Source organism: Dromiciops gliroides, chromosome 3, assembly GCF_019393635.1.
Source record: "Dromiciops gliroides isolate mDroGli1 chromosome 3, mDroGli1.pri, whole genome shotgun sequence".
NCBI lineage: Eukaryota > Metazoa > Chordata > Mammalia > Microbiotheria > Microbiotheriidae > Dromiciops > Dromiciops gliroides.
In genome coordinates, this window is record NC_057863.1 from 168,087,483 (window position 1) to 168,113,858 (window position 26,376).

The following is a 26,376-nucleotide window of genomic DNA, read 5'->3' on the forward strand; positions in this document are numbered from 1 at the left end:
AATCCTTTGTGAATCACAAGGGGTGTGTGTGTACATGTACGTACAATTGGGTGGATTCTTGGAGGTAGTCACTAGGATCATAAATCTAGAGAGGAAAAGTGATCTCTAAAACTAACTCCCCCCATACTTTCACAGAAAAGAAAACTGAGACCAAGGAAGAATAAATTGTTCATAGTTGAAAAGCATGAGAACTACAACAATGTATTTAAGACATGCTAAGGAGCATGAAGGAGGGAAGGGAGGTTTACAATCAACAAGGCTTGCAAAGGTAACAAACTGGCAAAAAATAATGTAAGTTGGTAAAATTGTAATACTTATTTTCAAAGCTACTAGGACAAGATACTGACATCTGCTAGAGCCAATAAAAACTAGCTGAAACAACACTACAATTAAAAATCAAGTCTCTATGAATCAAAGTATTATGCTCTTTGCCCTTAAATGCTCCTTCAACCTCTTGTTTGATGGCCTGTTACTGTTTTATTTAACAGCTTTACCAGTATGGGAGAAAATGGATGAAAATTAAAGTGAGTCAAATTTTCTATTTTAGAGGCTCCCAATTGGGGGGAGGAGGGAAGCTTAATGGGACAAGTTAGTTGAATTACTGGTTATAACAAAGCTTTTGAATAAATGATAAATGTATTCATATTACCTGTCAAATAAGCTGTGCTATGCACATGCAGTTTTACTGATGTTGGGGGAACAAGATGATTAGGAACAAAAACTTTACTGACCAAGTCAATCAACATTTATTAAGTGCCTATCATGTGTCAGGAACAATGCTAAGCAATGGGAATACAAGAAGAGACAAAAAAGACAGTTCCTGCCCTCAAGAAGCTTAAAATCTAACAGGAGAGACAACATGCAAACAAATATATACAAAAGATCAATAGGAAATAATCAACAGAGGGAAAGGCACTAGAATTAGAAGTTGAGGAAGGCTTCTAGTAAAAGATACAATTTTAGTTGAAACTTGAAGCCAGGGAGGTTAGTAAGCAGAGCAGAAGAAGAAGTTCCAGGCATGGGGGACAGCAGGAGAAAATGGCCTAAACAGAGAAATAGAGTATCTTGATTGTAGAACAGCAAGGAGGCCAGAGTCACTGGATCAAAAAGTACTTTGGAGAGTAAGGTGTAAGAAGACTGGAAAATGGGAGGGAATTAAGTTATGAAGGGCTGAATGCCAAACAGAGTATTCTGTATTTGTTCCTAGAAACACAGACCTGCATTTCAGGAAAATCACTTTTGTGGCTGAATGGAGGATGGAATGGAGTGGGGAGAGATGAGGTAAGCACTCACCAGCAGGCTATTTCAATAATCAAGGTTTATGGGGATACACAGTTGTGGCACTATCAGAGATGAGAAGGGAGTATATCTGAGAAGTGTTACCAAGGTGAAATAGGAAGGACTTGACAATAGTTTGGATACAAAAGTTGACAGATAATGGACTGCAAGGATGGTACTGCTGTCCACAGTAATAGGAAAGGTAGAATTGAGGGGGGGTGGGGGTGGGGGTGGGGGAAGGGTTTAGGAAGAAATTAGATGAGTTCCATTTTGGACAACTCGAGTTTATGATGTCTACTGGACACCCAGTTTTGAAAGGCAGTTGGAGATGCAAGATTTGAGGTCAGCAGATAGAGTGGAGCAGGAAAGGTACATATGAGAAGCAGCAGAGAGGTTACTAAATCCATGGAAGCTGATGAGATTATCAATCAAAACAACAGAGATGAAGCCCAGAGCCTAGGACAAAACCCTAAGGGACACTTATGGTTAGAAGGCATGTTTTGGAAAAGGATCCAGCAAAGCAAAGAAGCAATCAGACAGGAGTGGTTGTCCTGAAAACCCAGGGGGAAGAAAATACCAAGGAGGAAAGAATAATCAACAGTGTCAATGATTGCGGAGAGGTCAAGGAGAATGAGGGCTGAGAAAAGGCCACTGGGTTTGCGAACTGAGAACATTAATAACTTTGAAGAAAGGACAATTTCAGTGGAATGATAAAAATTGGAAGCCAGATTAAGAGAGTAAGAGGAGAGAAAGTGGAGAAAACCTAGTGCAGACAATCTTTTCAAGGAATTTATTTGCAAAGGGCAAATGGAATATCGTATGATAGTTTGGAAGGATCAAGTGAGGGTTTTTTGAGGAGACACAAGCATGTTTGTAGGGAGTAGTAAATAAGCCAATAGAGAGGGAGAATGAAAATAAGTCAGAGTGGGGATAACAAAAAAGGCAACCTGTGAGAGGAGATGGGATGGAATAGGATCATTTGAACAAGTGGAGGGGTCTGCCTTGGCAAGAAGAAAGGCCACTTCATCATGTGAATCAGGGGTGAAGGAAGAGAAAGTGGCAGAAGGCATTAAGAAATAGAAAATGAAGAAGATGGGAGAATAGGGAGTTCATGGAGAATGGCCTCAAATTTTTCCTGTAAAATATGAGGCAAAGTTCTCACTTCGGAGAGCGGGGGAAGGAAAACCACGGGAAGTTTGAGGAGATAAAAAGGTTTGGAAAAATCACTATGGAGAGTGTGATAGTGAGTTTAAAAAGGAGGCAAAGTAGGATTGTCTAGTAGCAGTGAGGACCCAGTTGAGGCTGTATAACATAAATCTGTAGTGGACTCAGATAATTGCATCATTTTCTCCACCTTCATTTAGCAGTACCTGTATAGAAGCAAAGGTGAATGGTAGTGATCCAAGGCTGAGGGTTGACTGGGAATGATCACTGACATGATAGCTGGAGATAAGGATTCAAGGTAGGAGAGTGTAGAGCTGAATTAGTTCATGAAGGAATCAATATGGGAAGAGTATAGCTAGTACTGAGGATATGATCCAAAAGAGAACTGAGAGAGAGGCCAAAGGACTTGAGATCAAGGTGCAGATCAAGAGCAGAGTTAATTAAGGGAAGGCAGAAGGAGAGGTAAGAAAACCAAAAGACAGAGAAGGGAGTGGTAAATTTGTGGGTGATGGCAAGATCAGAGGTATGACCATCTTTGTGTGTGGCTGAGGTGAAATGAGTTTGTTAAGGAACTAAGTGGTCAGGATATTTGAGGAAAGAATCTCTCTCTCTCTCTCTCTATGTATGTATGTATGTGTGTGTGTATGTATGTTAAAGTCCTCTAGTATGAAGGCAGGAGTTGGGGAGGAAAGAAAAATTGTGAGCTACAATCTACAAGTGTTTATTAAGTGATTACTGCAAGCCAAATACTGTGCTAAATTCTGGTAATATATATACAAGCAAAAAAAAAAAAATCCCTGATCTTGGGAAGCTCATAATCTAAAGGGGTAAGACAACACATAAAAGGGAGCTGAAAAGGGGGATGTGGGAGAAATCCAGCAGGAAGGGGGTGAGCCTGGAAAGGAATGGAGAGAATAAATAGTTATTAAGCACCTACTATATGCCAGGCACTGTGCTAAGCAAGTGTTTTACAAACAGAAGTAGGCACTATTATGACCCCCATTTTATAGTCTAAAGAAAGTGAAACAGATTATATGACTTTCCCAAGGGTCACACAACTAGTGAATATCTGAGATTGGATCTGGACTCACACCTTTCTGATGCCAGGCTCAGGACTATATCCACTGTGCCACCTTACTGCCTGGCCACTTCCTCAAAATAAGATTCCAGGAGGAACTCACCAGTGGGAGAAAGGGACTACAGGAGGAGAGTGAAAAGAGCTCAGGACAAAGGGGTTTTCCAAGATAAAAGGACAGGTGAAGGCTGGCTTGAGCAATTCCTAAAAATGGAGGTTCAGCTTTATATTTTAGCACACAGTAGGCAACTTCATAAATGTTTACTAACTCCCACTATTTCTTCCTATTTTAACTACATATAATATATGAATCTCAATAACTGCATACACTCAACTACCATATTAAACTAAATTAAATACTTTTGAAAACACAGTATTTTTAATTCACTGTTGGTGGAGTTGTGAAAAGATCCAACCATTCTAGAGAACAATTTGGAACTATGCCAAAGAGCTACAGAACTGTGCATACCCTTTGATCCAGCAATACCACTGCTAGGTTTATATCCCAAAGACATTCCCCCAAAGAGAAAAAGATCTATTTGTACGAAAATATTTATCGCAGCTCTTTTTGTGGTGGCTAAGTATTGGAAACCAAAGCAATGCCCATCAATTGGGGAACGGCTAAACAAGCTGTGGTAAATGATAGTGATGGAATATAGTGCTATAAGAAATGACAAGCAGGATGATTTCAGAAAGGTCTGGAATTACTTGAATGAACTGATGTATAGTGAAGTGAGAATATTGTGCAGAGACAGCAATGTTTTTTGATGAAGAACTGTGAACGACGACAAAATTCTCGGCAATACAATGATCCAAGACAGTCCAAAAGGACTAATGATGAAGCATACTATCCACCTCCAAAGAAAGAACTGATATTGATGGAACGCAGACTGAAGCATGCTATTTTTCACTTTCTTTTTTTTTCTTTTATCCAAGTTTTCTTGTACAAAATGACTAATATGGCAATGTTTTACCTAATCGCACATGTATAACCCGTGTGATTGCTTACCACCTCAAAACTATAAATAAAAATGTCGGGGCAGCTAGGTGGTGCAGTGGACAGAGCACCAGCCCTGGAGTCAGGAGTACTTGAGTTCAAGTCCGGCCTCAGACAGTTAACACTTACAAGCTGTGTGACCCTGGGCAAGTCACTTAACCCCAATTGCCTCACTTTTTAAAAAAGTCTATTATTTTTAAAAAAGAAATCACACTTTTATTAGTGAAGAGGCAATGTGATTAAGATAGGAGGATGAAGGGTCAAAGAAACTGAATTCCAACTTAGCTGGCACCTAGTTGTGTTAACTTAAGGAAGCCACTTCACTTATTTAGAAACTCAATGTCTTCATCTGTAAACTAGGAATAATTCATTTCAATTCAATATATTTATGCAATGTCTAAAGAAAATATAGCATTTTCAGGAGACAGCATTGAGCAGTAGGAACCCCCCCCCACTAGATATGGAGTCATAGCAATTCAAGTTAACCTCTCAAAGCCTCATTTTCCTCATCTGTAAAAGAGGGCTAGACTAGATAATTTCTAAAGTTCTTTCCAGCTGTAAATATGCTGTCCTCTACATGAACTTAAATACTATTACTGCTCAGAGAGAAGGTAAGAAAGTCTTCACTTGGAGTCAGAAAGTTCAAGTTCTGCATCTGACAAACTAGCTGTGTGTGTGTCCCTGGGCTAGTCATTTACTTCACTGCTCAGTGTGACAAGCAAATCTAACTATAAATCACTGAACTGTACAGGTGGAGGGAAAGTCAACTTCATGAATGAAATTTTACATGTGAACCACTGTCAGTTTTTTAAATGTGGTTTTATAAAAACAGAAATACCAATGTTTTATTTGAATCAATGTGGCAGGAACAATATCCTAACCCTTCCTCACATGCAGATTAAGCTAGACTTTCCTTAAAAAAGTATTTGAGGGGCGGCTAGGTGGTGCAGTGGATAAAGCACCGGCCCTGGATTCAGGAGTACCTGAGTTCAAATCCGGCCTCAGACACTTGACACTTACTAGCTGTGTGACCCTGGGTAAGTCACTTAACCCCCATTGTCCCTCAAAAACAAAAACCAAAAAAAGTATTTGAGACATTACTTAAGATTTGGTTGGCCCAGGTACACTAAGGCCCAGACTACTGACATAACATCACTTACTCATCTCCTGAATACAAAACAGTCCCAAAGGACCTCCTAGGGCCCTTAGAAACTTAGCCAGTAGATCATGATGGGAGCTTCTCTGAGCTAAGTGAATCTGAGGTGTTCTCAATGCCTATTCTTGTTGAATATCCTCTTGCTATGGTTAAGTAAATCTCCTTGTTAACTGCTGAATGACCTATGAGCTTCATATTTTGTTACAATATATAACCTGAACTACCAAAGGCTAGACTGGAGTCAGGCCCAGCCCAGTTCCCCCCCCCCATTTGTTTTGTTTTTTTGTTTTGTTTTGTTTTTGGTGGGGTAATGAGGGTTAAGTGACTTGTCCAGGGTCACACAACTAGTATGTATTAAGTGTCTGAAGCGGGACTCAGGTCCTCCTGAATCCAGGGCCAGTGCTTTAAGCCAGCACAAAAATTTAAGAAAGAACTATGCAATTAAAAAAAAGTACACTACCAAGCCCCCCCCCCCCAAGCTCGGTGGCGGCTCCCCAATTGACAGACAGGTGATGGACTAATGGTGCAGAAGGAAATATGAATTTTTAGACACAAGTCAATACACTGACTTTTGTTTGAAGATATATGTAAAAATATGTATATGTACACATATGCATTTAACACCTATGTTAGAAGGGAAAAATCCCTATTTGAGGAAGGAAAAATTGAGCGATAGTTAAAAAGAAAGAAAAATTAAAAATGGAAGAGAGCAAAAGTTCAGATGGGAACAAAGTAACAGTTTTGTTATTACTATGTTAAATTTAAAATACACGTTAAACTGTAACAAAAGTTCAGTTTTATACATAATATTCTGTTTATACACTGAAATGTTTATGTTTATTAAGTTCATAATAAAAATTATTGTGAGTTCTTAAAAAATTATCTTGGGGGGGGCAGCTAGGTGGCGCAGTGGATAGAGCACCGGCCCTGAAGTCGGGAGTACCTGAGTTCAAATCCGGCCTCAGACACTTAACACTTACTAGCTGTGTGACCCTGGGCAAGTCACTTAACCCCAATTGCCTCACCAAAACAAACCCAAAAAAAACAAAAAAATTATCTAGGATAATGGATAGCTATTGTGTAGGGAAAATTCAAAACATACTTTAAGAATATAAAATAATAAGAGGGCCAACAAGGCAAAGTATTATTTATTTAGCTTATGCCTGTGTGATTTTTTTTCATTTGTTAAGTTTGAGGGTTAAGTGATAATAATGTTCTAATGTTCTGACTTTTAAAGAATTCAATGAATTCCTGTTGACTAAAGTATTTTTAGTTCTGGATTTGAAATGAAGCATAACTTCAGGGATTCATAAATAAGTTCCTATATTCAACAGGCCCAGAAATAAGTAAATGCAAATTAACCAGTAGGACAGTGGGACACAATGGTAAAAATATTCTCAAAAGCCAACCCTTCCTTCAGATTAAGCTTAGAAAATACAATTACCCAGCAATATACTAGTTTTAGTTAGCCTGTGACTTTGAAATTATCATTTAGGGAAATTACAAAAAGATGTTAGTACCACTCAGAAAAAAAAAATGTCCATCCATATATTAATCTAAGCTCTGTAAATAAATGGAAAGTATGCTACCAGCACTTAATAAACGTTTGAATAACTCAACTCCTCTGAAAACTGATCAAATTTTAACTTTCTAATAGTTTTAGAGCACATAATTCACAAAGCCTATCAAATTAAAAAAAATATCAACCACAACCAAAATACTGTATTGTATTGTAAAATGGCTCAGGTCAGCCTGCTCTGAAGTGAGTTCTGAAGACAAAGCCCCAATTCTACAATGTCCAGTTTTGCTGTGTCAACTAGCACTATCTAGGCTTAATGCTTTATCTGAGCCTGAAAACTCAAGGTCATACTTAGTAACTCAGTTGCATTTGCTCATAAAAAGATATCTTTTCAATGACCACCTTTAGCTCTTTTCATGAAGAACGTAAGCTCCTGAAGGGCAGGAACTACCTCCTCTTCCTTCGGTCCTTGAATCTCAGTCCCAGGCACATAGATGATTATTAAATGTAGATTGGTTGATACAGACCAATGTGTGGGTGCTCTAATTTAATTGGATCATATTGTGCTGCTTCAGTTTTAGATAACTGAGTACTTGCTAAAAATAGGCCGCAATGCTGCCCAAAGGCTAGGAACATCCTGCTCAGGAATCACTCACCTATGTTAAGAGAAGAGACACAAAGCTCTTCCTAAATTCTAACATTATAAAGGATATACATCAATGGGCACTGAACTCAACATTTTCCTGTGCCCTTTCAAGTCATATACAAAATCTTATGATTATCAGAAAATTGTGTAATTCTGCCCTTTCCAAAACTCTTCTTGTAAGAAAACTGGAGTCAAACACAAAAGATACACTACTGTGTGGTACTCGATGGCACAAAGGGAATATCACTACTTTTTGCCCCACATACATAGTACCCAAATAAAGCTGAACAGTAGCAGTTGGCATGTTTTCAACACAGCCCACTGATACCTTCAAGTGTTACTTAAGTACAATGGACAAGGCTTTTTACACCTTTTTCCCAGCTAATTCTGAATAATTACTGTTTTACCTTGGTCGTGGACATGTTGTCAGTGTCTGTTTTCCTTTTAATGTTCTCTTCCTTTTACTGTCTATTTTGTTTCATCATTTTTGTGGGGGGTTTTATTTCTTGACTTTTACATGAAAAAGTTGGCCTTTACTATTAGGAACGGCCATAGTTCTTTTTCCCTACATAGCACACCCAGCAATCAAAGCAAATCAGGCTGATTTTAGGGCCTTTATTTCTTCTCAGTTTTATTTACCACTGCTAGGTACTTAAGGACTGACTTTCTTTCTTTCTTAGCAAAGTTCCCATCTTTACTAGATACAACTCACAAATCTCTTATCTCTCTGAATCTTGCCATGCTCTCTTAATCATTACTACGTGGACCAGAGCCAGAAAAGACCTCCTTTCAACTATACAGATGATAATTATGTTAACAGGTAAGGAAAGAAGAACACTAAGACAAACTCACAATTTAAAAAACAAAGGGCTTATAACATCTTCATGAAGTCCAAAAGTAGTATATACTGGTATTAAATCTTGAACGAAGTCTAGACTTAAAGATTTAACCTACTGGGATGGAAATGGACTAATGCAGCAAGGCTGGTAAGAGAGAAGAAATGTGGACATAACTGGCAGGAGAAAATAATAGGAAGGCAGAAAAACAGTTAAGTAGGACAAAAAGTAGGCCTATGGTAGGGAATGGCAATTGCATCCTTACAAAATCAAGTATTCAACAGGTGCCTATAATAAGCCAAGCACTTTTATGAGAGAGATTCAAAGACAAAAAAGCAAAGCAGTCCTTGCCCTTACTGGAGTTTACAATCGATTGAGGAAATAATATAGCGTACCCAGAAAGAAATAAAAAAGGAGGGAGAGGGAGAGAACGAATGAGAATACAAGGAAGGAGGCATTAGTAATGGCTTCCAGGGCTCACTATTATCAGTACTCTAGGATAGCAAAATTTCATGTAGGTCAAAACTAAGAAAATACTTGTAGGGGTAGGTAGGTGTCACAGTGGATAGAGCACTGGCCCTGGATTCAGGAGGACCTGAGTTCAAATCCAGCCTCAGACACTTGACACTTAATAGCTGTGTGACCCTGGGCAATTCACTTAACCCCAATTGCCTCACACACACACAAAAAAAGAAAAAAAATACTTGTACAGCACAGTACAAGCATCAAAACAGTATTAATGCTAGTTATGGCTACTGAAAGTTATCGAGGATAAATCTCAAGAAAATACAAAATGGGGGCAGCTGGATGGCGCAGTGGATAGAGCACCGGCCCTGGAGTCAGGAGTACCTGAGTTCAAATCCGGTCTCAGACACTTAACACTTACTAGCTGTGTGACCCTGGGCAAGTCACTTAACCCCAATTGCCTCACTAAAAAAAAAAGAAAGAAAAAAAAGAAAATACAAAATGTATATATACATATATGTATATTACAAAACTTCATTCATTCAGTACATTGGTTAAGTCCAAAAAATTTTAAGAACTTCCCTATAAATTTTCCCAAACCTAACACCAAATGTGCCCTCAAGATCTTTGTCCAAAGAGACTCAGTAGCAGCATTAAGGAAAAAGTCAAACAAGGATACGAATAGCTAAAATGGACAATTCTCTGGCCTCTAGTTTGAAAAATGAAAAGAAAACTAAACTGAATTCGCAAGGCATTAGAGATCTTATTCAAAACAAAAAAGCTACATCCCCAACACTTGAATGATCTACTAAGGATTCTTGAATTACCTAATTTTATGTGGACAAGTTTAAAAGACAGAATGATGCAGCTGAAACAATCATGAATATGGACTCAAGTACCTGGATTCTAATGGGGGCTCTGCCACTTCTTTTAAGACTTAATAAGTCACAACCTCTTAGAGACTTCATTTCCCTCATTTATAAAAATGAAAGGTCCTATATCTTAAGCTAGCCTTATGAGTGTGTGTGCATGTTCACCTTTATGCACTTCACTTTCCTAATAAAAGTGGGAAAAAAACAGTATTTTTTTTTTTTGCAGGACAATAAGGGTTAAGTGACTTGCCCAGGGTCACACAGCTAGTAAGTTAAGTGTCTGAGGTTGGATCTGAACTCAGGTCCTCCTGACTTCAGGGCCAGTGCTTTATCTACTGTGCCACCTAACTGCCCTTGAAAAACATTTTCACTATTAACCTATAACACTGCTCTAAGAAAATGTTTGTGGTTTTTTGTTTTTATTTTGTTTAAGTGTAACATTAATACAAGCTATTATCTTACACCGTCAATGAGGTGGAGGTAGTTACAGGCTGTTCCATGCACAGGCACCCAAACTCAAAGGCCACTCCTCCTGAGTATGGTCTCCCTCCATCTTACAAATAAAAGTGAATGAGGTTCAGAGAAGTGACTACATTCCAGGTCACATGGCTAGAACCCAAATTTCTCTTCTGTTAACCCCTCCAAAGTGCATACCTTCACTGTTTCTCTGCTCTTCACATTTGTTCCTTCCATATACTCATACATTATTTTATTTATACTTTTGCATTATTTTTATGTTTGAGCTATTTTGTATTTCCCATACACTCTTATTAAAACACCCTTTTGACAGATAAGGGAAGTGAGGTTCAAAAAAGTGACTAGTCAGAACTCAAATTCAGACTTTCAGACTTTCCTCTACTTACCCTCCCCAGGTCCATAATAACTTTCATTCTCCTCTTCCAACTCAAATAGCACTATTTGCACCTTTCATATGTAATTATGTTGTTATTTTGTGTTTGTTACATACTCTTATTAAGTAAACCTCATGAAGGCTGAAACCTCATCTCATCTCATCTCCAACCTGGCAGGATGCTCTGCACACAGCTGAGTCTTTAAAAATAAGTATAATTCTTACACTACAAATTATTTCATAGAGTTTGAAAGGCACTCTGTCTACAAATGGAAGTTTAACCCATATCAAACTGCCACATCCAAAAGGAAATTTAACCTTCTCTTCTCCTCCATAAAATTCCACATACAGAAAGAGAAAGGTGGACTTTCGACAGCTCTTAGAAAATTTTGAGCCTTTTAGAAAAGCTCTTAGAAAAAAATGTAGACAGTATAGATGATTTCTTCATCTGCACAATAAGATGGGTAGACAAAATGAACTCTAAGGTTCCTTACCATTTATAAAATCTAGCATACTAAAGGTCCAAAGAGTCTAATAAATAAACTAAAATTTAAAATATACCATTGAGCAACGAGTCTACTTCCTCTCAACAAAAATAGTACCGCTTCCCAAACTTATTTGTCGGGGGGGGGGGGGAATGATTAAAAAAATAATAATTTAGCTGGGGTTTGCATAGCAATAGGCCACCCTGGACATAACACAACTCTCCCCAAAGAAAATTTCAGCGCCCAACTAACTGGGCCCGCTTCCCACCGCCAGGACAAGCCACTTTCCCCGCCTCAAATAGGTTACCCCTCCCCCTCTCCTGCCCTCCCTCTGAACTCGGGCCTCCCGGCTCCCGCCCCGCCTCGCGCCAAAAGAGCTTTCTCCTCGTCAGGCCTTTCCTGCCCAGATCCACATGCTTCCCGCGGAGTCCAATCATCCGGGAGAGAGGATTCCTCTCCTTGAAAACCTCGGAAGGGGATCCGCGTGTGCGTGTGCGTGTGCGTGTGCGCGTGGAGGGGTGTAGAACGCTCCATCCGTCCCCCCCTCCCCCGCCCCCCCCGGACCCATCAGTCCGTCCGTCCCCCCCCCCTCCCCCGCCACCACGACCGCGGGCTCACATCTTTCGCTGCCGCTCGAACTCTGCCTTCTTCTCCTCCTCCTCGCGTTTCTGCTTCTCGTCCAAGCTGCTCCGCTTGCTCACCGTGCGCCCGAAGATGTCGATGCGGTCCGGGGGGGACGAGGCGCGCTCGCGCTCCCGCTCGCGGCGGGACACGGCGGCGTTGGTGGAGCGCGAGCGCGAGCGCGACTCCCGGCGCCGGTTCCTCTTGCTCTCCCGGGACTTGGAGCGTTTCCGAACCCGTTCCTTATCCCGGGACCGCGACCGTGACCGGCTCCGCTTTTTGTTATGCTTACTGCTCTTGGTGTGCTTGGAGCGGGACGAGCTCCGACTTCGGGACCGGCCCATCTCTGCGGGCTGACGACGCTGTTGGCTCGGGCGCCTTCGCCTACGGGCCCCCCTAACCCCCGCCTCGCGCTCCCTCACTTCTCTCTCCCCGCTGTCTCAAAGCTCCGCCGAGTTCAGGAGTCCGGGAGCGGGCCCGGTAGGCCTTATACCGATCTTCCGTGTTCACAACGGCCACGAAGGGCTTTCCCCGCCCCCTCAGACGCGAAGGCCGCAGCTACGGGACTTCCCTAAAATGGCAGCGACGGCACCGGCTGCCCTTCCCACAATGCAATGCGCGGGACCAGCCGTCAGTTTAGCCCCGCCCCTTCCGATTATTGCGGAAGTAGCTGAGAGGGGAACGAATGCCTTCGGGTAGTTCCGGGCGCTCGAGCGGAAGTAGCCAAGAGAGTAACGAACCTCTTTGGCTATTTACGAGTGCTCGAGCTCCGCAGGCTTTTGGTCTGATCCCTGGAATTGTAAAATAAGAAGGATTTATTCCTTGAGTGCTTGTCTTTAAGATCAGATACAGAGAGAGAGAAGAGAGCCAAGGGACAGTATATGCAAATTCCCAGTTCGTAGTTTTACTAGGAGATTCCCGAAAGGCGAACGGCAAAGGTGGATGTTTGTTCGGCCGCAAGCCGATGCACACCGAAAACCTACGGAGCGTTTAGTTCACTCTCCGAGGTTTCTGCATATGTGATCTACGGCCATTACCCGGGCGGGGGAGGGGGAGGGGGAGGGTCATAGGACCGAATTAAAAGCTCACTGGTCGGGGGCTTGAGCCACCAGTGTCATTAAAGAGTCGCCTCTCGCTCCTCAAAGTACTGCTGGAGACCCGCAGGGGGAATGTGCCCTTGATCCAGTACCTACGGCGGATCCGTAGGAGAAGTTGGGATGATGGTCCTCAGAGCATAGGATCAGCAATACAAACCTCCGTGTTGATCATTAAGAATTTATATTCTAATGAGGAAATATGATGCAGGGAGGCTACAGTTGGAAAGCAGGGGAGAGTAGTTGGCCCCTGTAAAAGGGTTTTGGGACAGTCTGGTGGTAGCGAGGGGTCTTGGTTCTGGGCTGTATAAGTATCAGAGCACCGGTATTCCAGGGTCAGGAGTTCAAGTTCCAGGGCACAACTTCAGGATATTTAGGTGGGAAATAGGTTTGTTACAAGAGGAGTGAACGTTAAGGTGAAAACCGAAGAGTTCACAAGTCATACAAAAAAGTCTGCACATTTATAACAGTAGAACAAAGGAAGGAGGAGTAAACACAAATCTTCAAGGGGCAGGGCAGGGCATGCACGGAGGGGGGAAATGCAGTAAAGGTAAAAATCCTCTCTGGTAGGGGAGGGGCAAGGTATGGCAAAAGCTGCATTCTTTTCCCTAGGGAATTGCTAGACTATGAAGATATGATAGTTTGCTTATTTACAAGGGTCCCACCTGCAAAAGCAATTTCTTAGCCTAGTGCAGACTGGCTGGTGCCTGTCTTGACTCCCAAGGACATACGGGGAGGCCGCTTTGGGATGCAAACAACAAATTATGTCAGCTTGGGGGAGGGGGGGGGAAGCTGGGAGTAGGGCCTTTGTCTTTGACACATTCTGGGCCTCCTGCAGCCTCCAGATCCAGTGTTTCCAGAAAATATGGCTACTCAAAAAGATAATTTCAGGGGACCCCTTAACAAAGGTCTCAGAGGAGGGCAAGAGTGGTTGTGGCATAGTTTAGAGCTGACTGGGAAGACACCAAAGCAATCAGGGAGCAGGAAGAAAAAAAGAAAGAAATGAGCTCTGTAACCCTTAGCATCAAAGAAAGCCACTATTGATTCAAGAGGGATTGTCCCAATGGAGGCACCTTGCCCCGGCAAAACAGCGTGAGGACACCAGGAGAAGAGAAAGAATTTTAGAACCATGTAATGCTAGAGGAATGAGCTCCCTTAGCAAGACATATTATCTCTCACTGACACCTGGCAGCCTCTTACCTACGCAGGACCTGGGTTACCTGGCCACTCTTTATGGTATCAGTTGCACTTTCATTCATTCCCCTTGAGTAAATGGTTGAGGCAGGGACATAGCAATACTCCTTGATTTCCATTACCACTTCCATGTTCTACTCCTACCACCATTACTCAATAACCTCTTCTCCTTTCAGGTCCATACAATTTACATTTGTAACCCGATCGAAATCCTGGTTGTCTCTAAACCTCCTCTACCTTCCTCATTAAGTTTAGTATCTGGCTCATCTTTCTCTCCTCTCCAATTCCTACCTTCATACTAGGGGATTTCAACGTACATATTTAAACATGCTAATCTCCTGGTTCCTCAACCTACTCATTTCCATGACCTAATCCTCCACCTCACCTCAGTCACACATAAAAATGGTCATGTCATGAGCCACAATTGTACTATCTCCATTTCAAGAACCCTGAAATTACCTTATCCTGATCACAAATGTTTGGCTTTCTACCTCTTCTATGCCAAATCCTGTTCCTCCACACCATGACCTCCAATGCCTATACGCCTCAGTTTTCTTCTGGGCCATCACCCCTGAATTAGTTATTCTCTCCTTTCACATCTTTACCCCTCAGTTAACTGGTTCAACCCTACACTGTCCTCTTCTATCCCCCTATTGAGACTTGCCAAGCCTTAGCTCTGGGTCACTTCCACCATCTGCTTACTTTCTTCTTCTTCTATCTGTACTACTGAATAAAGGTGGAGAAAACTCATCTGAATCCACTACAAATGTATGTTATATAACCTCAACTAGACCATCACTGGTCTTAGGTAATTCCCCTATAACTTCCTTATTTCTATTACTGTGATCCCACTCACCACAGCCACTCTTCCAAATCTTTTCATCCCTCTTCAAACCTCCTATGCCTCCCCTTCCTTCACTCTTTCAGGTGAAAATCTTGCCTCATATTTTAAAGAAAAAATTGAGGTCTTTTACTGTAAGTATCCACTTCTTCTCCTTCCTTTAATGTTAATCAGGTGTCTTCTGCCACTGTCTCCTTCCTTCACACTTGTCTCACATGAAGAAGTGGTCCTTTTCCTTGCAAAGGCAAACCCATCTACATGTCAAATGATCCCATTCCATCCTATCTCCTCCAGCATATTGTTTCTTCTTTCAGCCCACTCTCCCTGATCTTCAATCTCTTCCTGTCTGCTAGCTGCTTCCCTACTGCCTAAAAACATGCCCATGTCTCTTCCATCCTCAAAAACCCCTCGATCCATCCATCCCCTCTAACAACCCATATCTCTTTTGCCTTTTGTGGCTAAACTCCTTGAGAAGACTGTCTACAACAGGTCTGTCTACTTCATCTCCTCTAACTCATCATTCACCGAAAATTGCCCCTTCAAAGTTACTAATCTCTGAATTGGCAAATCCAGTAGCCTTTTCTCAATTCTCATTCTCCTTGACTTCTATGCAGCATTTGACACCGTTGATTATCTTCTTTATATTCTATCGTCTCTATGTTTAATTATGGGTGTCCCTCAGGGGTCTGGTCTAGGCCTTTTTCACTTCTCTTTCTATACTATTTCACTCAGGGATCTGGATTCAATAATTATCTACTTATCCAGCCCTGACCTTCTGCTGACTTCCAGGATGTAGTTAGTTCCTTTGGGCCAAGTGACTTGAATTCATCCTGGGAAACTGGGTGCTCTCTTACTATCTCTCCTTAAGCTTTTTTTCTTTTATCATTTCATCGCAAAGGTTGTTATCCTTAACAGAAAAAATAGAAGCAAAATAAAAATTGAGTAGTTTTCCTTCTCTCTGTTGCCAGTTATGATTGTTCCAGTCCAAGAAGTGATCTTTTTCCTTTCATGATCTTCTTGACATAGCTAGGGGAACAAAAATCCTTCTTGTTCTTGGCTTTCTTTACCAACTTCAGATCATTCTGAGCTTAATCCTTCCTGACTTTCCTTATAAGACTGTTCAATGCTTATATTCTTCTTCTCTTACCAACCTTTGCTTCTACCTTCTACACAATCCTTTTAAAGATCTAATTTGGTTGTTGATCTCTTTATGCATTTATATCAATCTCTTTAGACAACTCTCATTTTCCCCCCACTCAGCAGAATTGTTTCCCTTTAGAATTTCACTCTTGAGAATTTCTTATCCTTCTTTGGATAACTTTTCCTATCTAATTTTAGTCTTTGAAATTCTACCTCTTGTTGCTCTGAAAATATTTAAATCTTCACTCCTGAAACATAGAAAGTAAATCAGATTATGTCCAACTTTTTTCTTCTCTATCACAAGTACGAGTGGTTACATGCCTGGAAGTTCCCATTATTTCTACCTTAGCAACCAATTTCCCTTCTCAGTGAAAATCAGATCTAAAATTGAATTTCTTTTGTTGATTCTTCAGCTTTTTGAAGGCTAAAATAATCATTAAGGCATATCAAAAAGTTATATAGCTTTTCTGTTTTTGATCTGGAAAATTGAAGCTTCTATCACTCCCTTACTGTATTATGCTTTTGGGTCAGGCTTGTAATCTCTTTGACTCTTCATCTGTTTCCTCTTTCTGCCCAAGTGGTCTGTAGTGTTCTGCAATGATGAGGTTGCTTCTGTTTCTCTTTCCATTTATTGTCACACACATGTTTTCCACCATGCTTCTGTCTTTTTAAGGTACTTAACATAATATACATTAATATACCTGAGTGATGTGAGGCACCAGTAGTCTGGTTATATTGCTATGGCAACATAGCTATCATAGTAATTGTAAATGCCAGAGAAACTGCTGCAGGGACACAAAGTCCTCTCTCTCCCCTTCTCCACTTTGGGGAGTTATATTTTGTAGTACATGACCAGCTCATCTTCTTTTTTGATCATAATTTCTCTGATGACATCCTTATTTTTTTATGGGTTGCAATCTGTTGATGCCTACCACAAACCTCTCCACACTCTCTTAATGATACTCACTTTCATTTCTTCAGTCATTGTAGTATTTTATGACTCTCAGTCATACAAAAACCCTGGTAGCATGTTGGCATTAAAAAGATGGGCCTTTATTTCTGGAAGAAGTTTGGGATGCTTCAAGCTGAAAAATATCCAGCCAACTCTATACCTCCTGCTTAATTTTAGATCTAACTCATTGTTCATTTGCATTGTCTGTCTGAAATAAATATCCTGATGCATGAGTTGTATAGGTTGTCTAACTGCATGTCATAATCCATACAATTAGACATTGTTCATCCACTTGGTATTTCCTGTGCATATGCTTAGGCCAAAGTCTTGAGTGCTTATAGGCTTTTTCCAGATGTCTCTGCAGTGTTCCAGGACTTGATGAAAATAGCAAAATGTATTCCCAAACAGGGAACATCTGGAGCACCAGACATAGGGAATTCCTTTTCAACTTGGACTCTGTATCGGGTCTCCTGCATGATAGTAGCAACAGCTTGATTTAGTAAATATGCATTTGTCACATTTTAACGTGTATTCTAATTATTTGTGTAAATAAATGTCTTATCACTTTCTAGTAGGCAGAAATGCTGATATAGTCTACTAGATTATAAAGTCCTTGAGGTCAAAGGCTATACTATTTTTCACCTTTGTATACACCTACTGCATAGCACCGTGCCTTGAACAAATTAGTTGAAAAATGAAAATAAATTACCTGAAGATCTTTCTTGTCTTTTCTTTGTTTCTAAGGCAGCTTCCTAAACTGATATTGAGAATCTGGGATTCTCAATGTCTCCATCAGTTTTTCTCTCTATTCCCTTACCTCTTTGATGATGAGAAAGTTGGACTCCATTGTCACTTTAGCTCTGAAAATTTTTTTCTAATAGCACTAAGAGTCTATTAACCTCTTAGTAAGCTGAACAGTCAGCACAATTTGTAAATCAATTGATCTTTCCTTTCATTTAGGAATTCATAAAGAGATAGAGTTTCTTCCCCATTAACTTCATATAACCTCCAGAAAACACCGTCTTGAAACTATTATTGACCATTTCAGAGAGTCCAGCAAAAATCTTAGCTTCTGCACACAAGCCTTGTCCAATGTCATGTGACTTTCTTGAAGAAGAGACAGCCTTTCCACTCCCAAAACTAGCTAGGTCTTGGCATAATCACTGACCACTTTATCCTTGAGAGAGATTATAATATGCATAACAAGAACAACCCTGAAAGCTATACTCTGAATAATCCATTCTGAGGTTCTCAGAGGATCTCAAATGTATCTAGTGCTGCATCTCTTACCAGAACACCTAGCTTTTAAGAGTAATCCATTCTTTGTGCTTCTCTAGTTAGGCAGTAAACATTTAAGTGAGTACTTTGCACCAGGCACTATGCTAAGTGCTGAGTATACAAAAAGAGGCAAAAAATAGTTCTTGTCCTCAAGGAACATATAATCTAGTGGAGGAGAAAACATGCAAACAAATATGTACAAAGCAAACTATATATGGGACAAATATGAAATAGTTAAAAGAGGGAAAACACTGGAATTAAGAGGAGTTAGGGAAGGCTTCCTGTAGAAGGTGAGATTTTAGTTGGGACTTAAAAGGGAGCCAAGGAGGACAGTAGTCAGTGCAGAGGAAGAGTGTTCCAGACATGGGGGTCAGCCAGAGAAAATACTTGGAGCTAAGAAATGGGGTGTCTTGTTTGTAGAACAGTTAGGAGGCCAGTGTTACTGGATTGAAGAGTATGTATTGGAGAGTAAGGTGTAAGAAGGAAAGATAGGAGAGGGCTGGGTTATGAAAGGCTCTGAATGCCAAACAGCATTTTGTATTTGCTCCTGGACAGCAGGAAGCCCCTGGAGTTTATTGAATATGTTGGTGGGGGGGCAGAGGGGAAGGAAGAGATATTCAGACCTGCATTTTAGGAAAATCACTAGATAGATTGGAATAGGAAAAGACTTGAGGAAGACCCACCAGAAGGCTACTGCAATAATCAAGGGGTAAGGTGATGAAGGCCTGCACTAGAGTGGTAGCACTATCAGAGGAGAGAAGAGAATGTATTTGAGAAGTGCTGCCAAGGTGAAATCAGCAGGTCTTGACAACAGCTTGGATGTGTGTGGGGAGGGGGGGAGGGGAGGGAGGGATAGTGAGGAATCCAGGATGACTTCTAGGTTGTGAGCTTGAGGGCCTAGGAGGATGGCATTGCTCTCTACAATAATAGGGAAGGTAGGAGCAGGGGAAAGGTTTTGGAAGAAAGATAATGAGATCTGTTTTGGACATATTGAGTTTAAGATGTCTACTGGACATCCAGTTCAAGATGTTAGAAAGGAAGTTAGAGATTTAAAAAAGTAGTCCAGCAGAGAGATTGGGGCAGGAAAGGAAGATTTGAGAATCATTAGCATAGAGATGGTAATTAAATTCATGGGAGCTGATGAAATCACCCAATGCAGTGGTATAGAGGGAGAAGAGAAGAGGGCCCAGGACAGAACTGTGAGGAACACCTTTAGTTAGACCGCATCATTGGAAGAGAATCCAGCAAAGGAGACAGAGAAGGAGTGCTCATCTAGGTATGAAGAAAACCAGGAGATAGTGATGTTCCCAAAACTTAGAAGAGTATCAAGGAGGGGAGAGTGATCAACAATAACAAAGACTGCAGAGAGGCCAAGAAGAATGAGGATTGGGAAAAGGTCATTGAATTTGACAACTAAGAGCATTAGTAACTTTGGAGAGAGCTTTTTGGTAGAATGATAAGGTTGGAAGTTAGACTGTAAGGGGTTCAGAAGAGAGCAAGAGGCAACATGACTTATGCAGATATATGTTTAATGTGATTGTACATATGTAATGTATATCAGATTGCTTTCTGTCTTGGGAAGGGGGGAGGGAAGGAGAAATATTTGCAACTAAAAATCTTATGAAAACAAATGTTGAAAACTATCTCTACATGTAACTGGAAAATATTAAAATACTTTTATAATAAAAACAAAACAAACAAAAAAGAAGATATACTATTGTCATTAGACAGTGTGATAGTTAATTAGGTAGATCTGTTAAGGATGCAGTCGGTGTAAGCCATCCACATAAACATCTCTCTCCTATCAGATTTGCCAATATGACAAAAAAGAAAAAGGATAAATGATGGAGAAGATGTAGGAAAATTGGAACACTAATTGGTGGAGAGCAATTTGGAGCCATGTCCAAAAAGCTATAAAACTGTGCATTCCCTTTGACCCAGTAATACCACTATTAGTTCTATATCACAAAGAGATCTTAAAAAGGGAAGAGGACCCACAGGTACAAAAATATTTATAGCAGCACTTTCTGTGGTGGCAAAGAATTGGAAATTGAGGGGATGCCCATCAATTGGGGAATGGCTGAACTAGTTATGGTATATGCATACATACCATATATTCATATATAATTAATATATAATGGAATAATATTGTGATGTAAGAAATGATGAGCAGGCAGATTTCAGAAAAATCTCACAAGACTTACATGAACTGATGCTAGATGAAGTGAGCAGAACCAGGAGAACATTGTACACAGTAACAGCAACATTGTATGATGCTCAGCAGTGATAGACTTAGCTCTTCTCAACAATACAATGATCCAAGACAATTCCAAAAGACTCATGATGGAAAATTCCACATCGAGAAAAAAACAAAAACTATGGTGTCTGAATGTAGATCAAAGCATATTAATTTCATTTTTGTTTGTTTCTTCCTTGTGTTTTTCCCTTTTGTTCTGATTCTTCTCTCATAATATGACTAATGTAGAAAAATGTTTAACATGATTGCATATTTATAACCTATATCAGATTGATTATTGGCTTTGGAAGGGGGAGGGGAGGAAAGGGAGGGAGAAAAATTTGGAACTCAAAATCTTACAAAAAATCAATGTTGAAAATTATCTTTACATGTAATTGGGAAAACTAAAAATAAATAATGTTTTAAAAAGTCAGGAAGACCTAAAAAAAAGGAGAGGAGGGAAAGCAAAGACACTTATTGTAGATTTCCTTTTTCAAGGAATTTAGCTATGCAGAGCAGAAGAGATAAAAGACAGTAATTAGCAGGGATGGAAGGATCAAATGAGGGGGGGGTTTAGGCTAGAGGAGACATGGGCATGTTTGTAGGGAGTAGGAAATAAGTTAGTAGAGAGGGAGAGACTGAAAATAAGTTAAAGAGTGGCGATGTCAGAGTGAGCAATTTGTTAGAGGAGATAGGATGGAATGGGATCATTTGAACAAGTAGAGGGGTTAGCCTCTACAAGGAATAAGGCCACTTCATCATGTGAAATAGGGATGAAGAAGGAGAAAGTGGCAGAAGGCATATGTGTGATAAGAGATGAGAAAGAATGGAGAAAAAGGAATTCATGGAGAATGGCCTCAATTTTTTACCTGTAAACTATGAGGCAAGGTTCTCAGCCAAGAGAATGGGAGTAGGGGAGCCACGGAAGATTTGAGGAGGGATGAAAAGGTTTGGAAGAGCCACTGTGGAGGGTGCTACTTTTCTACTCTTTAAGGACAGGTACAGCAGGAAATGAAAGGCCTAAGACTGAAGGAAGGGTTGCTCTTCTTTGCACTGTTAAGTTCTCTATATCCCAGTTAGGAGACTGGACTGGCCGCAGGAGGTGGTATAGATAGAAATGGTTACTTTGGGGCAAATGGAAGATGCCTTGCTTGGCCCTTAGCAGTCTTTCCTCAGGGAAAGTAGGAGATGCATATGGGGTTGTGACCCACAGTTTAAGAAGCTTTGCTCTAGAGTACCATTGGTCTGAGGTCTTCTCGCCTGAGGAGTCTTACAATGAGACTGTAGCAGGAAGTGTGACCCTGCCCCCAACAGCCTTTCCTCTAGGGCATGCTACACCCTAGGGTACCCAAGGTCATTTTTCTCTGGCTGTCCCCCATGCCTGGAATGCTCTCCTCCTCTGCTCCGGCCACTGATCTTTAAGACCTCCGCTAAGATTACTGGCTTCCTATAAGTGCCAACTAAAATTCCACCTCCTACAGGAAGCCTTCCTCAAACCCTCTTAAATCTTCTCTTTTAATTATTTCCTACTTATCCTGTATATAGCTTGTTTTGTATATATTTCTTTGCATGTTGTTTCCCCCATTGTAATGTAATCTCCTTAAGGGCAAGATTGTGTCTTTTGAATGTTTTTGTATCATTTTTAGCACTTGACACTATGCCTGGCACTTAGTAAATGGGTATTGATTGATGAGTGGTAAATTAGGTATGAATATGGCTTTACAAATGGATAATTCTCTTTCAATATAATTGGTTTTCTTTATAATTCTATATATTTTATTTTATACATTTAAAAACATTATTCTGAAAAGGGATCCATGGATTTCTAGAGCCTACCAAAGGGGTCTGTGACAAAGGGTTAAAATAATAATTCCCTGTATTAGAGGAACCTCCAGTGTTTTTATGAGATGGCAATCTTCTGTGTAAGTAACCTTCTGGTCCTTTCCCTGTAATGCTCATTGACAAGGCTTTAGAGAGGTTTAGTTCAGAGCTGATCACAGAATCACATATCTAGAGCAAGAAGTGATTGCTGAGGCCATGTCTTATCCCCTCCTTTAACAACAGAGGACACAAAAGCCCATGGAGGTTAAATGGCTTTCTCAAGGACATGCAGATTATATCAGGGACAGGACTTGAATTCAGATTCTCTGGATTCCAAAATCATCATATCATGCATATCGAAGCAAAGCTGGTAGAGCATTGAGAAGATTTCTGGTGGGGAATCTAGTCATGAGGATCTTTACCTGAGTGGTAGTATCTTATCATCTCATCTACATTTTAGGAAGGTGTGCTGGTGTAACCATCGTGGTAGTAAAGATAGATCTGGACTCCTACACTTAAGTCCTGCCCAGGAATGAAATGGAGGCTGGTTTTCTCTTTGTATACCAGCATGGTTCTTTGCAGGCCACACAACCCTAAGATAGTCCTTAACTACAAGGATTGTTGATGTTTGGCTTTCATTTTCCTAGAGGATGACAACATTGGGATGATGTCAGGACTTGCAAGTGAATTGGATTTAAGTGAGGGAAGGCTATGCAAGGTCACCAACCTTACTCTTTCCTCCAGAGCCATCTGGGTCCAGTAGCAAGATCTATATCAGGACAACTGGAGATGGCCCTGGGTGTTTAAGGCAATTGGGGTTAAGTGACTCGCCTAGGGTCATATAGCTAGTAAGTGTCTGTCTGGGGTGAGATTTGAATTTAGGTCCTTCCAACTTCAGGGCCAGTGCTCTATCCACTGCACCACCTAGCTGCCCCTACAGTGATTGTAGTGTGCCTAGTGAAGGTCAGGTAAAAAAAAAAAAAAAACAACACAGGATAAAAGCTATATTTTATGTAAAAGACCATGTGGTGGGTAGACAAGTGGATTAAATTTGAACAAATTTCCTTTTTACCTAGGAGGGCTGTCATGATTAGTCTTCCATGGTCTGGCTTATAAGCTATGCCTAGATCACACAGGTAGTAGTAAGTGTTGGAGTCCAGACTTGAACTCAGATCCTCTAACTCCAACGGTGGTTCTCTTTCCACTGTACCATATATATTACAGCAAATCTGATAAAATATCAGGAAGATCTACAGTGAGAAGTTTAGCCATTGCTAATGGGCATGTGGAGGAATGTCCTCATGGAAACATGGAATTTGTTCATTTCCATGATGACCTGCTTCTGTAGGTCTCAGTATATTAAGTTATGTCTGTGGTAAACTCATTTCTTTCAGACCATAAAGCCAAAAGAAACCTTAGAGATCACTGAGCCTAGTGTTCTCAGTTTGCAGATGAGGAAAATGAAGCCCTAGAGAGATCTTGTGACTTCTTCAGGATCTCACAAGAGGTAAGTAGCAGTATTTGAACCCAGGTTTTTTGACTATAAATCCAGTTCCCTTTTCATCAAACCCCACTCAGGGTGCTTCGGAAGACTGGCAAGAGGTTTATTAAATTGGAAAACCAGGGAACAAAATAGTAGTTATACCCCATGAAAGAGGCAGCATTGGAGAGTGAGTAGCCAGGAAAAGCTGAATTCCAATCCCACTTCTGTTACCAGTCATAGATGATCATGGGCAAGCCCTCTAATTTTTATGTAACTAAGGCAACTACCTGTGACTTACCTATTAAAGTATAAATTGGTTGAAGCCTATGCAGAGAACCAAATTTGTGGCTCTTTATGTGGATAAATCAGTTATCCTCCTTATGATGCAAAGCTTGGGCCCAGATGGAGAATGTCTATTGAAGTATGGCCTCTATCTGGGGTCTATTCATGTGGATTCTGATTTTATTTTCTTCAGAAAGCCTATCTCTTCCTTCTCAAATGGACAATTTCTCCATTTTAGCAAATAGTCAATTCTGGCACCAGTACTAGAAGACAGTTTGGATAATCTAGCATATTAGGCAAGCTTCCAGAGGTACATGAGGCTATTAGTGAGATAGACCACGACTTCCTGAGGTAAGATGTTTTAGAAAACAAGATTCATGAACATTTGAGGAATTATGGGGGATATAGTACAAATTGAATAGCATAACTGGATATTCATTCCTACCTACTATAATTGGGCTGTAAGGTTATAATCCACTCATCACCCTTTGATATCCAAATGTTATTGTATACCTCTGGGAATCCAATTTGGAGAATTAGAAGGATGATTCTGCCTAATGACTGATTAAGGTTAGGTCCTTGGTGGTAATAGCATTCAGTAATCTGTAGCTGTGGCAAAATCATAATTTCCTACTTTTGTTGTTGTTGTTGTTGTTGTTTGTTTCAAAAGCAAATAGTCCTGGTGTTCTCTTGAGGGAAGATTTTCAATTTTCTTCCAAGAACTCCTGAAGAACCCTATGTGGTCTGTTCTTGGTCAATGAGTAATCTATCTGGACAGGACTAGGTTGATTTCATATCCTATATGGGGTTAACATCTCTTCTCCACCTGTGCAATAGCATAGTAATAGTCCACCAAAGTACAAACATAAACTAAAGGGAAAACTAAGTCTAGACCTACAGTTGCTCAAGATGCCAAACCAATCAACTGAGACATGATGGAGCTCTGGCTTGAATCTGGGCAGAATTATCCTTTGATATGGCATACACATGTTCTAGGAAATGCATTCAGCAGTCTTGGGAGAGGAAGGCGATCTTTTCTAAGTACAAAGTGATGGCCATATAATGAAAAAGCAGCCAACCAATTCCTATCATTATTGGGAAGAAGAGAAATGAGCTATATTTTGGCTGAGTGCTCCAAAATATTTTTCTACTTCTTTTGAGTCACTGATCCAAACCAAGGCAGGTGCCCATTGATTGATTCAAATCCCACTAGTGCCTCCTGGAATTTCTAGGGAACTTAGTCTCATTGTACCAGAACCAATCCATAAAATTCATAAAGGTCTCTAAGGCTACCATTGCTGGGACCCACATCATCTGGGATCCAGGCAGTTCCAACTGACAGGTCAGATGGACTGTGAGGATTAGTTGGCCTGGATATGGTTTGGGAAAGGATGCTTTCATAGCTCTCCCATCTATGATAGTAGGCATGCTGAATTCGGCCTAATATCAGGTTGAGGCATTCCTGCACCCCTTGAGGTACAGTGGTGATGACCTAGGAAAGAATTAAGGTTCTTAGGGATGTCACAGTGAGGACAAAGGACAGAATTTAGGGTTGTAAGGCAGAGGGACAAGTGAAATGACAACAGATTGCAACCAAGTAAGGGAATTTCAGAGTTCATAAACATGAAAGTGGTTGATAGTAAGATAAAGATATGACCATCTAAGTATATAGCAAGGTGGAGTGGAGGAGTAGGTCATAGGAAATGAACAAGCTGAGGAACTCTGAGGTAAGTGTGTTTGAGAGAATAGCAATTATGTATGCTGACGTCCTCTACTATGTGGGCAGGAATTTAGGAGTAGAGAAAGATTCTGAGCCAGATACTGAACCATTGGGAAATGAAGGGGAGTGTACTGAAGTTTAGAGACAACAGATACCAGGATTTTGATTGGATTATAGATGTGAAGTGTATGGACCTGAAAGAAGGAGAGGTTACTGAATGATGGTGATAGGGAGAGAACCTGGAAATGGCAGTGGAGAACAAGGAATATTCCTACTTCCCTGCTTTGACTATTGGGTAAAGGGGAATGAATGAAATTGAAGATAGTTCTGGAAAAGGTAGCCAGGGAGGCTATGTCATGAAGGGGAGAGTC

At 40.7% G+C, this 26,376-nt stretch overlaps 1 protein-coding gene across 1 annotated transcript in view; it reads right to left on the minus strand.

Moving 5' to 3' along the window:
- Window positions 1-12,580, minus strand: part of ARGLU1 (arginine and glutamate rich 1) — a 33,698-nt gene extending 21,118 nt beyond the window's left edge. Inside the window, exon 1 of the mRNA XM_043994208.1 lies at window positions 11,962-12,580. Coding sequence (XP_043850143.1) covers window positions 11,962-12,308 — 347 coding nt within the window. The 5' untranslated portion in view covers window positions 12,309-12,580. The remainder of the gene's footprint in view (window positions 1-11,961) is intronic.
- Window positions 12,581-26,376: the final 13,796 nt, after the last annotated feature.